General features: G+C 41.4%; 1 protein-coding gene across 1 annotated transcript; it reads right to left on the bottom strand.

Moving 5' to 3' along the window:
- Positions 1–680: 680 nt before the first annotated feature.
- On the bottom strand, positions 681–11,717 carry shrprbck1r (sharpin and rbck1 related). The gene is made up of 14 exons (XM_030756859.1): positions 11,038–11,717; positions 10,118–10,292; positions 8,946–9,023; positions 8,679–8,820; positions 8,465–8,555; positions 8,030–8,351; positions 6,790–6,881; positions 6,482–6,652; positions 4,721–4,881; positions 4,520–4,631; positions 4,233–4,412; positions 3,674–3,772; positions 2,154–2,297; positions 681–1,958 (listed from the first exon to the last, which is right to left on the bottom strand). The coding sequence occupies exons 1-14, from the start codon at positions 11,314–11,316 to the stop codon at positions 1,878–1,880; spliced, it is 2,127 nt and encodes a 708-aa protein (XP_030612719.1). The 5' UTR covers positions 11,317–11,717; the 3' UTR covers positions 681–1,877.
- Between the last annotated feature and the right edge of the window lie 1,224 nt (positions 11,718–12,941).

Raw genomic sequence — 12,941 nt, 5'->3', positions numbered from 1 at the left:
TCGCGTGAGATTAACACACGGGTTCAAGGTGAGGGTGGGATTATGTCAGCGATCTCCTCTGAGCCCCTTCTTGTTTGTGATGGTGATGGACAGGTTGACAGATGAGGTCAGGCAGGAGTCTCGTTGGAGTATGTTGTTTGAAGATGACACTGTGATCTGTAGAGAGCCTGGAGAGGTTGAGGGATGCACTGGAGAGAAGAGGGATGAAAGTCAGTAGACGTAGGACAGAATACATGTCTGAAAGAGAGGGAGACAGATAGAAAGGTGAACAGACAAGAAATAGAGGTAGTGGAGGTACCAACCATCCAAAGAAACAGACAGTTCACAAGAGAGGTGAAGAAGGGGATGCCAGGGATAGAGTTAGATGGAGGCAGATGATCCTCTTTGGCGACCCCCTACAGGGAGCAGCTGAAGGAAGAAGAAAGTGGTAGGGCTATTTGAAATTAACTGCTATTACAGTAATAGTTTTCTCTCTGGTAGCTACACAATGTAAATGAACCCATTTAACAGACCCACCTGCCTTTTAAATTTACTCACACAAATAAAAAAAAATAAAGTCTTTCAACACTTACAAACTGTTTAAAATTGGGCAGGGACTCCAGCTTTCACTTTACCAAATAACTAGAAAACAGGTCCTGTTCATTCACTCAGTTCCAAATGAAAACACTCGCAAACACATCTGTGAGTTTAAATGGTATTTATTTATCATTAAGGCACAACAGAAAATCAGCAACACAGTGCTGACTTTTACACACAGGTAAGAGTGAGGATCTGTTCCTGGCTATCAGTTCTGGGCAGTAGTGTAGTTGAGGGAATACTCAAGAATTTCAAACTTATGTGTTTGTTTGTTTGTTTTTAAATGGTGAAGAGCATTGATGCATGTATGGATAACAGTATATTCCAAACACAGATGCAGCACTTTCACGTAGAATTGAAAAACTATTATATATGCTGGATATTGTCTCTATATTTCACTTTATTATACCCAAGGTCTTTTACAGGAATATAAGCTTATCGACAAAAGGTGTTCACATGTGCCTCCCCTTACAGAAAATATTAGCTTAATCAATTTTTGACTATATAGAACACTTTGCCATTTATTGGTGATGTCGTCACATAATACTCAAATGTGAGCAGTGCAGTTTCTGGTAAAACACAGAATTGTGTGTAATAAAACAGTCAAAACAGCCTGGTTTCTCTCAGGCAGCATCCGTATCAAATGAATCACAGACACAGCTGTTTCAGTTCAAACATCTTTGGTGGTAAGGCACACACACAGTCATTACACGCACACACACACACACACACACACAGAAAGAAATGCTTCTATATGTAACTCGGTACCCCAAAATTCATCTATCTGCACGCAGAAACCTGCATGACAAGAACACAACCGGAAATTGTCACATTTTTATTTCTTTCAGAGAACTCAAAAGCATCCTGCTAGCACTTTTGTGCACAAGAATAAGGCCACTTCAGTTTTTATGTAATGCATCCAGGTGTGTAACTGCTAAAGCTGAAAGTAACACACTTATATTGCTACATCTGCTGTGCAAACATGTTTGAAAAGGCACTACATGCGTTCAAAGTAAATACTCATCTTCATTGCAGTCAGATGTGACACGTTAACGAACTGCATTTTCTTATTTGTGAGAGGTAAAAATATCATTTCTGTTATTCTGATTCCAGTGAAATAAGTGATACTTAGAGATGTGCTGATTAAAGATCTCAGTGTGTATTTAATGTATAAATCCTGCACAGGTTTGTATTAAATATAGCTTAATAATAATTCTCAGTCTTTCGTGCTATTGAGAGAGCAGCTTTTTTCCAAGTTCAGTCACTCATTCAGTCGGCCAATCTGACCCATCTTTGCCCTCTCAGTGGCAGTTTTGGCATTTAGGGTGGCATTTCTGGTTGTTGACATTGCAACAACATCCTCCACTGGTGTCTCCAGGACCCTTTAAAAGCAACAGAATGAGAGTCAGGAACACATTTTGGAGGAAAATAAGGCCTTGGAGTCTTTCTAGATGGATATTCATTGATTCTATATGACCAATGTTAATGAATAAAGCCAGCATCAGTTGTGATTTAGGGGATGAATAAATTGTTAGGTTGATATAGTTTGAGGATATAAAACAAAAAAGATTTCATACCCTCGGCCCCCAGCGGGGCCCTCTGGTTACCCAGCAGATCTCAGTGTGACAGACAGTACAGCGCAACCAATCACACCCATCCCTCTTCTGCACAATGATGCCACACTGGGGACAGCGCATGGCTTCCCCTGACTGCACAAGAGTCTGTTTGTGAGACATAAAATGAGAACAAGAAAAAGGGAGACAGAATATGAGATAAGAGGATGTGGAAGGCACCAGTATTTGTCAGTTTGTCTGTACAAATATAGAGCACAAAGCCATTAACTGTTTATCAGTAGAGGAAAACACATCTGTAAGACTGTGCATTAAAGAACAGCGGAAAACAGAACTCTTTCACACCACACATACTGTACAGATGGTCATGGTTATAAGTTTATATCCACTCATCATGGGCATAATTTCTTTGAACTGTTTTCCAGGGTGGAATGACTGCACAGCATGCATATTTGATTACTTTAAAAAACAGGAACTGAGTGCACAAATTCCAATTTATTTTTGGATTTTCTTTGATCCACACAGGGTGAAACGTATACACACAGACTCAAATATTTTATATATATATATATATATATATATATATATATATATATATATATATATGGAGAGAATGGTGGTGAAGTATGGTGGTGGCAGCATCATGCTCTGGGGTTGTTTTGCTGGTGCATCGTTGATGAAGGAGGAGGACTACCTCCAAATTCTTCACCTACACCTCAAATCAACTACTAGACGGTTGACATTTGGAGACAGTTTGGTGTTTCCAACAGGACAATGATCCCAAACACACATCAGAACTGGTTTTGGGATGGAGAATGTAGGGCAGGGATCCTCAAATCTAGGTCTCGAGGGCCGGTGTCCTGCAACTTTTAGATGCGTCTCTGCTTCAACACACCTGAGTCAAATATAGAAGTCATTCGCAGGACTCTGGAGAACTTGACTGCATACTGAGGAGGTAATTCAGCCACTTGATTCAGGTGTGTTGGATCATCTAAAACCTGCAGGACACCGGCCCTCAGGGCCTGGATTTGAGGATCCCTGATGTAGGCTAATATTAAGCCTTTGGAGTTGCCTTTACAAAGCCCCGACCTCAACCCTATTGAAAATTTGTGGGCTATGCTTAAAAGCTGGGTCTGTACCAGGAAACTAACTAATTTAAATTAATTCCAGTAATTAATCTGCTAACTGCTAAGAAGAGTGGTCAAATATCCAGCCATAAATATGCCAGAAGATTGCTGATGGCTACTAAGAAGCTTCTGGTCAAAGTACAACTTGCTAAGGGACATTTAACCTGTATGCATACTTTTGACCCTGTGTGGATTAGAGAAAATCCAAAAATAAATTTAAATTTGTGAACCTAATTCTTGTTTTTTAAAATCATTAAAGATGTGTGCTGTACAATCATTCCACCATGGAAAAAGAAAAGTTCAAAGAAATCATCAAAAGCCCAAAATTACGATGACATTCTTGCCCATGATGAGTGGACGTAAACTTCAGACCATAGCTGTATGTCTGTCCTAGCTCACATTTAGTAGATGTGTTGTCCTTCTAGCAGCAGAGTCATTGATAGCACGTGCTGTGAGATCATCCTGGTACTGCTTACAGTTCATTCCCTCATGGATAGCCTGAGGAGAAAAGAAAAAGATGAATAAATAAGGATTTTTTAAAAACTGTAAATTATGCAAAGCACTCTAGGAGCGTCACACAAAATCTAATAAAAATATGCAGCTGGAAATGAGCATAACAGGCCCGCTTTAAAGAAACATTTCTGTCTTCAACCAGCAGTTAGCCTGAGGCAACCAAACCAGTTAGAAACGTGAATATTCAAACTTTTTTCATGTATGTATTCTTTTATTTATACATTTTTCACTTTTACAAGCCCAATGTGCAATTAAAATGAACTGCTCCTGGCAGAATCCACTCTAACAGAAGTTATTATTACTAATTAATTAGCCCAAGGTTCAAATCAGTATCTTTATGTATAGTATATGTGCACATCTAGAGCATCACATGTTCAAGCACCCTAAGACAGGAATAAATGATCAAATCCTGTTTTATAAAGTATATACTGTGTATGATTTATACCTTGCAGATCAGGCAGTTGTGTTTCTTGCAGACAGGGCAGTGGAAGACATTGACAGCATCCTCATACACACACCAGCCCAGACAGTCAGGAGTAGCACAGTGATAGCTGCCCTCACACCGGGACTCTGCCACTGAAAGACCCCTCTGCAGCCAGCGTTCATACTCGGCTGCAGGAACCAACTGTCACCAGGAAACGGTAAGGAAATGGTGATTGTGTGCTATCACTGTAGTTTAAAAAAATAAATCTTAAAATGGTGTTTCTGAAGCTGTTAGTTGGTGGCACTCACAGCTCTGATCTCCCTCTCCTGCAGGAAGCAGGAACAGGAGTATGTGTCATCTCTGTAGGGACAGGACACCTCGGGCTCCTCGCTTAGCATAATGACGGAGCACAAGCACTCTCTAAGCAGGTACGCACACAAACACAGAAAAGTCACCCAAGTTATTCAATCAGACAAAAACACCTCCCAACCACCATTCCTCAATTCTACCTGCAGAAACAGTGGAGACACTCCCTCAGCAGCACACCCTCTCCCGGCTGTAGGCCTGCATAGCAGATCCTGCACTCCACAGACTCAGGGTTAGGCACCAGGTCCTGACCATCCATCATCACCAGCCGGGCAAAATTCTGCCTTCGCTCCTCTTCCCTCGCCTTGAAGAAGGAGCGGTGTTGTTGGGGGAGGGAAGGGAGGAGTAAACATGAGTTCTGTAAACGATGTCCTTCCAGGTTTTCTTATAAATAGCATATTAAGCTTAATAATGCTCAGAATCCTCACATACACAAATACAGACAAGCACACTGAGTCAAAACCTTTTATTTTTATCCATTCAGAGTATATACAATTGCAGTGCAAAATTAAAGACTCTTACATTCAATTTAGTGGCAACTATTGCTCTTATGGAGTATATTAAAAAGCCACTTTATGTTGAAAGACTTGTGACGACCCACTCTGCCCTGCCTTTATTTTGGCCTGCTTGTGTAGCAGGTCTCCTGCAAGCATCGGAGGGCTGGAGTGGCTCGTTTGTTAATCAGTGACACTGGCAACACCTGGGCCCATTGTGTGCCAGTGCTCTATACAAGTTCTCACAGGTCAGTTGATGAGAGGCTCTCCTCCTTGAGACACTACTTTGGCTACTGATTGTCCTGACCACACATATCATGATTGGTTTGAGTTCTGTTTCTGTTCCTTTAATTTAAAATAAAACACCTTTTAAGTGGCATTTCTGTGCATCTTCATTTTCTGTCATGGCCGTGCAGTCCGGTTCGTGACAGACTGCAGTGATTATGATTGTCTGATTGCCACTCACTCCGGATGGTCAACATGAGCCAAGTCTTATACTACACACACACACACACACACACACACGGGTAAAAATGTAAAAACAACCCTGACAGATTTTTAAAAACCTGCTGGTCACTGTCAGCATTGCTGCCCAGTCAGAGCAATCTTTGCACATTTTCAGATATTGTGAAAATGAAAACACGTTCTCATACAGCTTGTAGGATCTTATGGATATGCAAATCTGGGATGCAACCAATGCATGAATCTGCGTGCTGAGGAGGGAATGAGGCTTAAAAGGACTTCAGGGGTGACAGAGATCCTCAAAGCTCTTTAAACTACATTCAACCTCAGGACGTAAGAATCAGAAAATGACAAAAATTAAACTCATGCATGTGTGCATGCATATAGTCACAAGATTGTGTGTGGTGCTTTTTTTTTTTTTTAATGTGAAATTCAGTGTCTGCAGTGAAAATGGTGCTTCAAGGACAGAAGTGAGCATGAAGTGTATGTCTGCCTGTGTCTGTATGTTCAGTAGTCCTGGTCCAGGTTAAACAGGAGTGAGTTGTTTTGATGCCCTGCACTCCTCAGCTCCTCTCTTCTCCCTTTCTCCTTCAAAAAACAGAGACAGAAGAGAAGAGAGTCAACCTGAGAGAGCCTGAAAGTTTCAATTCAAATATCACTGTTATCAGATTTTTAAATAATAAATATCACCCTCTTCATATTACCGGTTTCGTTTTGAGCATTTTGTTTAATTTGGAGCTCTGCGTTGCTTTGCACTTTTTAAAAAATGTATACAAAATATTATTTGGCTAAACTGTGTCCTTCCCTCACTGTATTTTTTAATTGAGCTTTGCATGTCCATCACCCTGTTGTATTCCAGAAATCACATTAAGCATATCCATGTGAAAGTGTGTATGTGTATGATTAAAACTGCATGCCTGTGTGAGCGTATTCTTTTTTTTTAAATACCTGATGGTATTGTCTGATAGCCTCCTTCTCCTTCTGGATTCGTCTGAGCTCCAGTGTATCAGGTCGATAACCCCCCGGGATAACGTAGTTCTCAGGTCGGTTTGTACTGCAGATCTCACAGCCCGGCCGCGTAGGTTTATTAATGTAGGTGCAAGAGGGACACGACCAACCCTGAAAAGCCCGATTAGTGCAGTTATTCTTTACATTATTTTGCCTTTCTGAACCTAACCGTTTGCTTTCAGAGTGTACGTCCTCGATAGGCTTATCAAAGCATTAAAAAAAGGAACACTGAAAATAAATTACGTTACCTGGGTAGGCGGCGTGTTTGAGCGCAGTGCTTCATCAAGCTGGGGCATCTCTAGGTTGATGAGATCTCTGATGGTTTGTCTTTCTGATCCACCTGAGACATTTAAGGAGAAAAAAGGGACAAAGCAATAAGTGTGAATGGCTTTGATTCATAAAAGTAGCAGGGGCAAATATATATATATAAAAATCGTGCAGCAGTAAAAGTGTTCTTTGTTAGAAAGTTGAGCTGTTTGTCCTACTTTACAGCCAAACCGCTGCAATTTGTCCCATTAAAGTAGGACAAACAGCTGCAGGACTTTAATGTTTATTAAAATATAATATCAATTGAACGTCACTATCTAATATAAGTCATCAGGTTGGACAACACACAAACATGAAATGTATGCATGGATTCATAATATGGGCTTATTACACAGCTAAGTACATCTAAACTGAGTCGTCATTACTTTTCTGGTTACCCTGCCGAATTACAGTTTTGCTATTTGGGCACAAATTACACAGGGATGCAGACAAACAATGGGACAGTGTCTAGGAGGGCACTGATTGCTTCACATTCATTTTTTCATTCAATAAAAGGACAATGGTGTTACAAAGTAATACACGGTGAGATCACTAAATGATTTCACTCTGCCACTGGAAAACTAAAGCCATACCTAATTCAAATTTGGTCACTGTTTTTAGTCTTCTTGGGTAGCGCTGAGCAGCTTCAAACACTTCTGCTATTAGATCACTTCTTATAAACTGTGCAGTGACCTACTTTCCATGACAAAATATTAAGTTCTTTGTCAAACTGGTCAGGAGCATGACCAGGAGCATGCTCGTTATTCCCTCAGCGTCAGGCTGTCAACACAAGCGTTCTACTCTAACATCTGAGAGGGCAGCACACACTGCACAGTCATGAGCCCTACTTTCTGTCTTCTTCCTCAAAACAGATCCGGCACACATTACAGATGCACACTTGCAGATCGTATGAACAGGACTTCAAGGAACCAATCTAAAATAGGTGGAGCTCTGGAAGCAGGGTAGAGGCGCACAAGAACACCATCTTAAACAGGAGATGTTCCAGATTTAAATCAGGTCACCTTTGCTTTTTTTGTGGGAAGACTCACCTCCTACTAGGATAACATATGGATTATTAGAATATAATACACCAGCTGGTCTTTTACAACAAATATACATGTGTAATTCTGATTGATAAAACTCAGATTTGACATAACTGACTGTGAAGAACCCAGATCTTACCAGTTTTGCTACTGCTACGGAGCCTAGAAGGAAGTGTGGTGTAAGGCCTCCACTCCTGAGATGCGGGGCCGTTTGCAGAGGTAGCAGGGAGTGACGGGTTTTGAAAAGACTGAGATGAAGGGCTGAGGAGGAGGATGCTCTCCTGATCCTGCTGGAGGGCCTGGGGGGTCAAGCGGGCATGGCGAGCTGACAAGAGGTACAAGAAGGCTGTGTCACCGTCCTGACGAACACCATATGAGGCGAGAGAGCGCTGGTCGGAGCACAAGCACTGGCCAATCACCCAGCGCTGCACTCGTGGGTGAAAGCCGTATTCGAGAAACATCTGGAAAGGAACGGGAGCCAAAAAAAAAAAAGAGAGAATGACAATAAAAGAGAGAAACATTAACAGCGAGGCAGAACAACGATTACACTGCGAAAGGAAAATGTGATATTAACCTGCTGTTTCAACGATGCAGTAGTCATGTGTGGGAAAACTTTCACAGTGACACAACAGGATGAGGAAGAATCCTCCACTATGACAGCCAAACTGTGAGAGAAGATGAAACCCAGGCCAACAGTCAAGATTACATCATATTTTTGAAACATAAAACCATTGACTATCGATTGCACTGTGAAATATTGAAATCAAAATGGATACTCATGTTCCTACTTGACTTCACTGTATTCGTGGTCTCTGGTGGAAGGCTGGATCCTAAGTGCTGCACGCTGAAGGGCGAGTGTAGCAGCAACGGCAGAAGCAGACTTCATGTCACCTGCTTCTATGGCTCTGGTGAGCTCTATACAAGTGTCCTCTACAGATGGATCACAAAATACGCACACAATGAAACACAGAGAGACACACACACAGAGTTCAGAAGGGTGTTAACAACAAATAAATGAACAAATAAAAATGGACACAAAGGTGTCACGCACGCACCTGTTCGCTGCAAAGCCAGCGTGCTCTGCTGATGGAGACCATCGGGGGGCTGCTGTGGCTCGTTATGGTGAGGGGAGGCTGCCAATATGGAAATTTGAAATCCAGAACAAAAAGTATTTTAACTAAACAGATACAAAAAAACAAGAAAGACACAAACAAAACACATTCAGCTCTGAAACATCCTACAAGAAACTTGCCAAATTTCCAGTGTTGACTGAGAGTGGGTGCTGGCGGTGAGTTTCCTGTATCTATATCATGATGCTTGTGTAAGTTGAGGCCACAGAGGAAGCAGGGCAACGTATGGAGTCATGAAGAAAGTGCTGTGCTTGCTGCCTTAGGGCTAATTTGTATATCAGACCATCACTTCCACTTGTGTGCCAGTCACACACACAATGCTGCACTTTTTCAGAAAGAGACGTCCCCATTGTTTGAGCACTACTCTGTTGTGCAGCTGCGCAGACCAGCAAGGACAAACTGCTCTTCATGCACGTCCTACGAATCTCCCTCATGCTGAGTTGATTAAATCAATTCATAGTTTTCATAGGTCACGTTTATCTTGTACGGTTCAGCTGTACAATTTTGCTTTTTGCATATTTCTGGTTGTTTTAAAAGCTGCTTAAATAAATCAGTTTGATTGGATTTTGTGAAACATCAAACATGCAGCCAGAGGCACAAAGAACTATCTTTAGCCCCGAGGAGAACAAAGAGCGCTCGGTTCACACAGATCCAGTCTGGGCAGTTCAGAAAGCCATTTGGAACAACACACCTTCCACATATGTAGGAGAAGTTGAGTGAAAGGTAGGTCACAGCAAACGTGGATGTGACTCATGTTTTTTCTTCATACTGTATTCATTATTAGCCTACTAGGTTTATGAATATTACACAAAGTCTATGAGACAATTTGAGGTTTATCATAATAGTCTGGTTAGAGTTAGACTGATGAAGCTTGGAAGGTTGAGCTTGACAGCAGTGATGCTGAACACTGCCAAATTCCCACATTAATTTGCACACATTCAGTACAGCTCGGACGAGGACAACAAAAGCATCCTACAACATTTTAATGCAGATTTGAAAATGGTCAAATTACTTTGCTGCAAGGCTGAATATCTGTAGCTGTGTTTGTCATGTAAAAAAGTCAAACCAGTAAGTGTTTGCTTTCATGGGTGACTGACCTCTGTGTGCTTCTCTAAGTGACGACATCACCACAGTAGCCCACTCCTGGGCTTCCTGCTCGCAGCGGAAGTTGAAGCTGATGCGATCGTGTGGAGGAGCAGCCAAACTCAGCTCGTGACACTTTGGCGACTTCACTTCATAGTTTACGTTCCTCAAATCAAACTCAGTGATGGTCTGAAATGTAAAGAAGAGAGCACAAGAATAAGAGAGGAAATCAAAGGCAACCATGGGTGTCACTGTATGGTGGGTTTGCCTAAAATCTTTAATTTCCCGTATACTGTAAAAGAAAAAATGTAGTTAGCTAAAATAAACATATATAAAACTATACACTTATGTATAAAACATAATATTTGCTTGCAAGCACAGTGGCTGGAACCTGTTTCCACCCCCTGGTCACAGGTGCCCTTTAAAAACACAAACTCAAACACAACCTGTGCCAAGAAACTGTGGACAAACATTCATTTGCTTCACAGGGGCTCCAACTGCACAAAAATCGCAAATTCCACAAAAGAATGGTTGAAATGATTATACCTACAAAAAAAAACCCAAAACAACTTTTATTTAGTCATTTTATTTAATATTTCACATATTATAATCACTAAATCACGCTGTCATGGGTAGAGTCTTTCCATAAGCCACTTAAGAACCAGAAAGGTCTGTGGGGATTTCCTAGACCAGCCAGAAATTTGTAACTCACTGCACTACTTTGACGTGGTGCTCATTAAAATGAAGTCTGGGTAACATAAAGCCTTGTACTGACTCTAGACATCTAGAATAAATCTCCTTACTATTATTGTTTAACAGCCTGTTAATAATGTGCTTAACACACACACACACACACACACACACACACACACACACACACACACACACACACACACACACACACACACAACAACAAGCACTGCTGTGAACTCACCACACTCCGTCCAGTCCCGCTGCTCTCCAGAACCGACAGCCGGAATTCCCCGGATTTCCCCGGGTCCATGCTGAGCTGCAGGCGGAGTGACTCATCACCTGCTCCCGGAAGACACAGCGGCCGAATACCAGAATGGCACACTGACACCCGAACCGACATGAGGACGGTGTGGCAGCCAAGTTGTGCCTGCGAGGCCGCATAGTGGCTGGGGAGAGCGGCGGACTGGTCCGGTGTGTGGTCGGGGGGTGGGTGAGCCCAGCCGCCTGAACTTAGCGACATCCTGCCCGAAGACTCATGTAGAAAACAATGCCAGCGGAGTCCTGTCGGGTTGTTTACCTCCTGTCCCGCGTTGTTACCTGGCCTCCACTTTCGCCTCTTTTACATTTCTTTGAGCGTGTGGTGTCGCTGGTTATTTGATGGGGTCCGTGTCAACAGGAAGCAAGTGCGTAGAGTCAGAGAACTATTTAGAGCCACTTCCAAAAAGTCCAACCCGAGCGATGTTTCACTTCTCTCTTCTGATTTCGCTAAAGCTCCATTTCAGGCAGATTCGGGGTGTCTTATTTTGGCTTCTAAATAAAGTACCTTTGTCTGTAGTCCCATACGAAACCGCCCCAAAGCCAAGGTTATGGTAGTAGTTTTGTACTGGTTACGCTATGTTGCTGCTTGCTTTCATTTCACCTCGCGCATGCGTTCCTCAGGTGGTGACGTATGTCGCTGTAATATTTATGAATCACGTGAACGCTGTTTCTTTTATTAGCTGCACGGGTGATTAGTTTCTCCCGTCTCTCTTAACAGACTGTTTTATCTCGATATATTTCGATTTGAGTGATATATGCTGTTAATCGGTCGGTGGTTTCAATGCGATACAGTAAACTCACACATGTGTGCAGTCTATGTGCGTATTTGACCACAAAGAGGCAGCAAAGCATCCCGTTTACAGCAAAAAGCTGGATGGGTGCTCCCACTATCTTCTAAATAACTAATTTCTGTGAAAATTTAATGAACATTTCTTTTAAAAAAAAATTTATATGCATAATTATTTAAAATTGTGCGCGTGAGAGAGAGATTGGGGGATTAAATATAGAACAAAAGAGACGTATCATATATTAAACTGAGAAATTGTACTGTTTTTTGAAAATCTGAACCTTTTTTGGTATTTAATCCCAGCAGTTTTTATTTATCTATTTTACAGTTAGAGAATAATTGCATTCTGTTAAAACAGAGATATATAATCTTATGACTGAACTGATTTTATTTTATTTTATTTTACATTAAACAGTTTCACCCATCTTTGTGAAAAAGACACAAGTACCATTAATAGCAAGTGTACCACAAGAGTTGTATTAATACACCAAATCCTAAAAAGCATTAGGATTGATATGTAGGTGCAGCTACATAAAAATAAACAAATACAATGAAAAGAAGGTACATTTGTTGTTGGCACTTTTGCTTACTGGAATCTGATCCACAAGTGCTCATACTCCAATCTGGACCTACAGTCATGGCAAGGAGAGCCTTTAGGAGGATCCACACACTGCACACAGGTCACATCATGTAAGAGCAGATACAGGCCATAGAACTGATTTTAGTGTGAAATCCAGTGATGTCTTAGTTCATATTTACACAGAAATGCAAGAATTTGCAAAGGGTTCACAAGCTTTATCCAGCAAATGCTCTTGTTGGTAAAATAAAATAATTGTTGGCTTAGTTTAATGGTGTTTCTTAAAACAAATGTGTTTCAGTGTAGTATGTAGCAGTATCTCCATGTGTCTGAAGTGGGGAACCAGGTTACAGTAGACTACTGACAAGAAAAAAAAAGCCTAATATCAAGATGCATTAAAGTTAGATTTTATCTATATAAAACACAAATGTCACACATGTTTGGTATAGTGACAGTCCGTGCT

The sequence above is a fragment of the Archocentrus centrarchus genome, chromosome 20 (assembly GCF_007364275.1).
Source record: "Archocentrus centrarchus isolate MPI-CPG fArcCen1 chromosome 20, fArcCen1, whole genome shotgun sequence".
Classification (NCBI taxonomy): Eukaryota; Metazoa; Chordata; class Actinopteri; order Cichliformes; family Cichlidae; genus Archocentrus; species Archocentrus centrarchus.
This window is presented reverse-complemented; position numbering and strand designations above follow the sequence as displayed.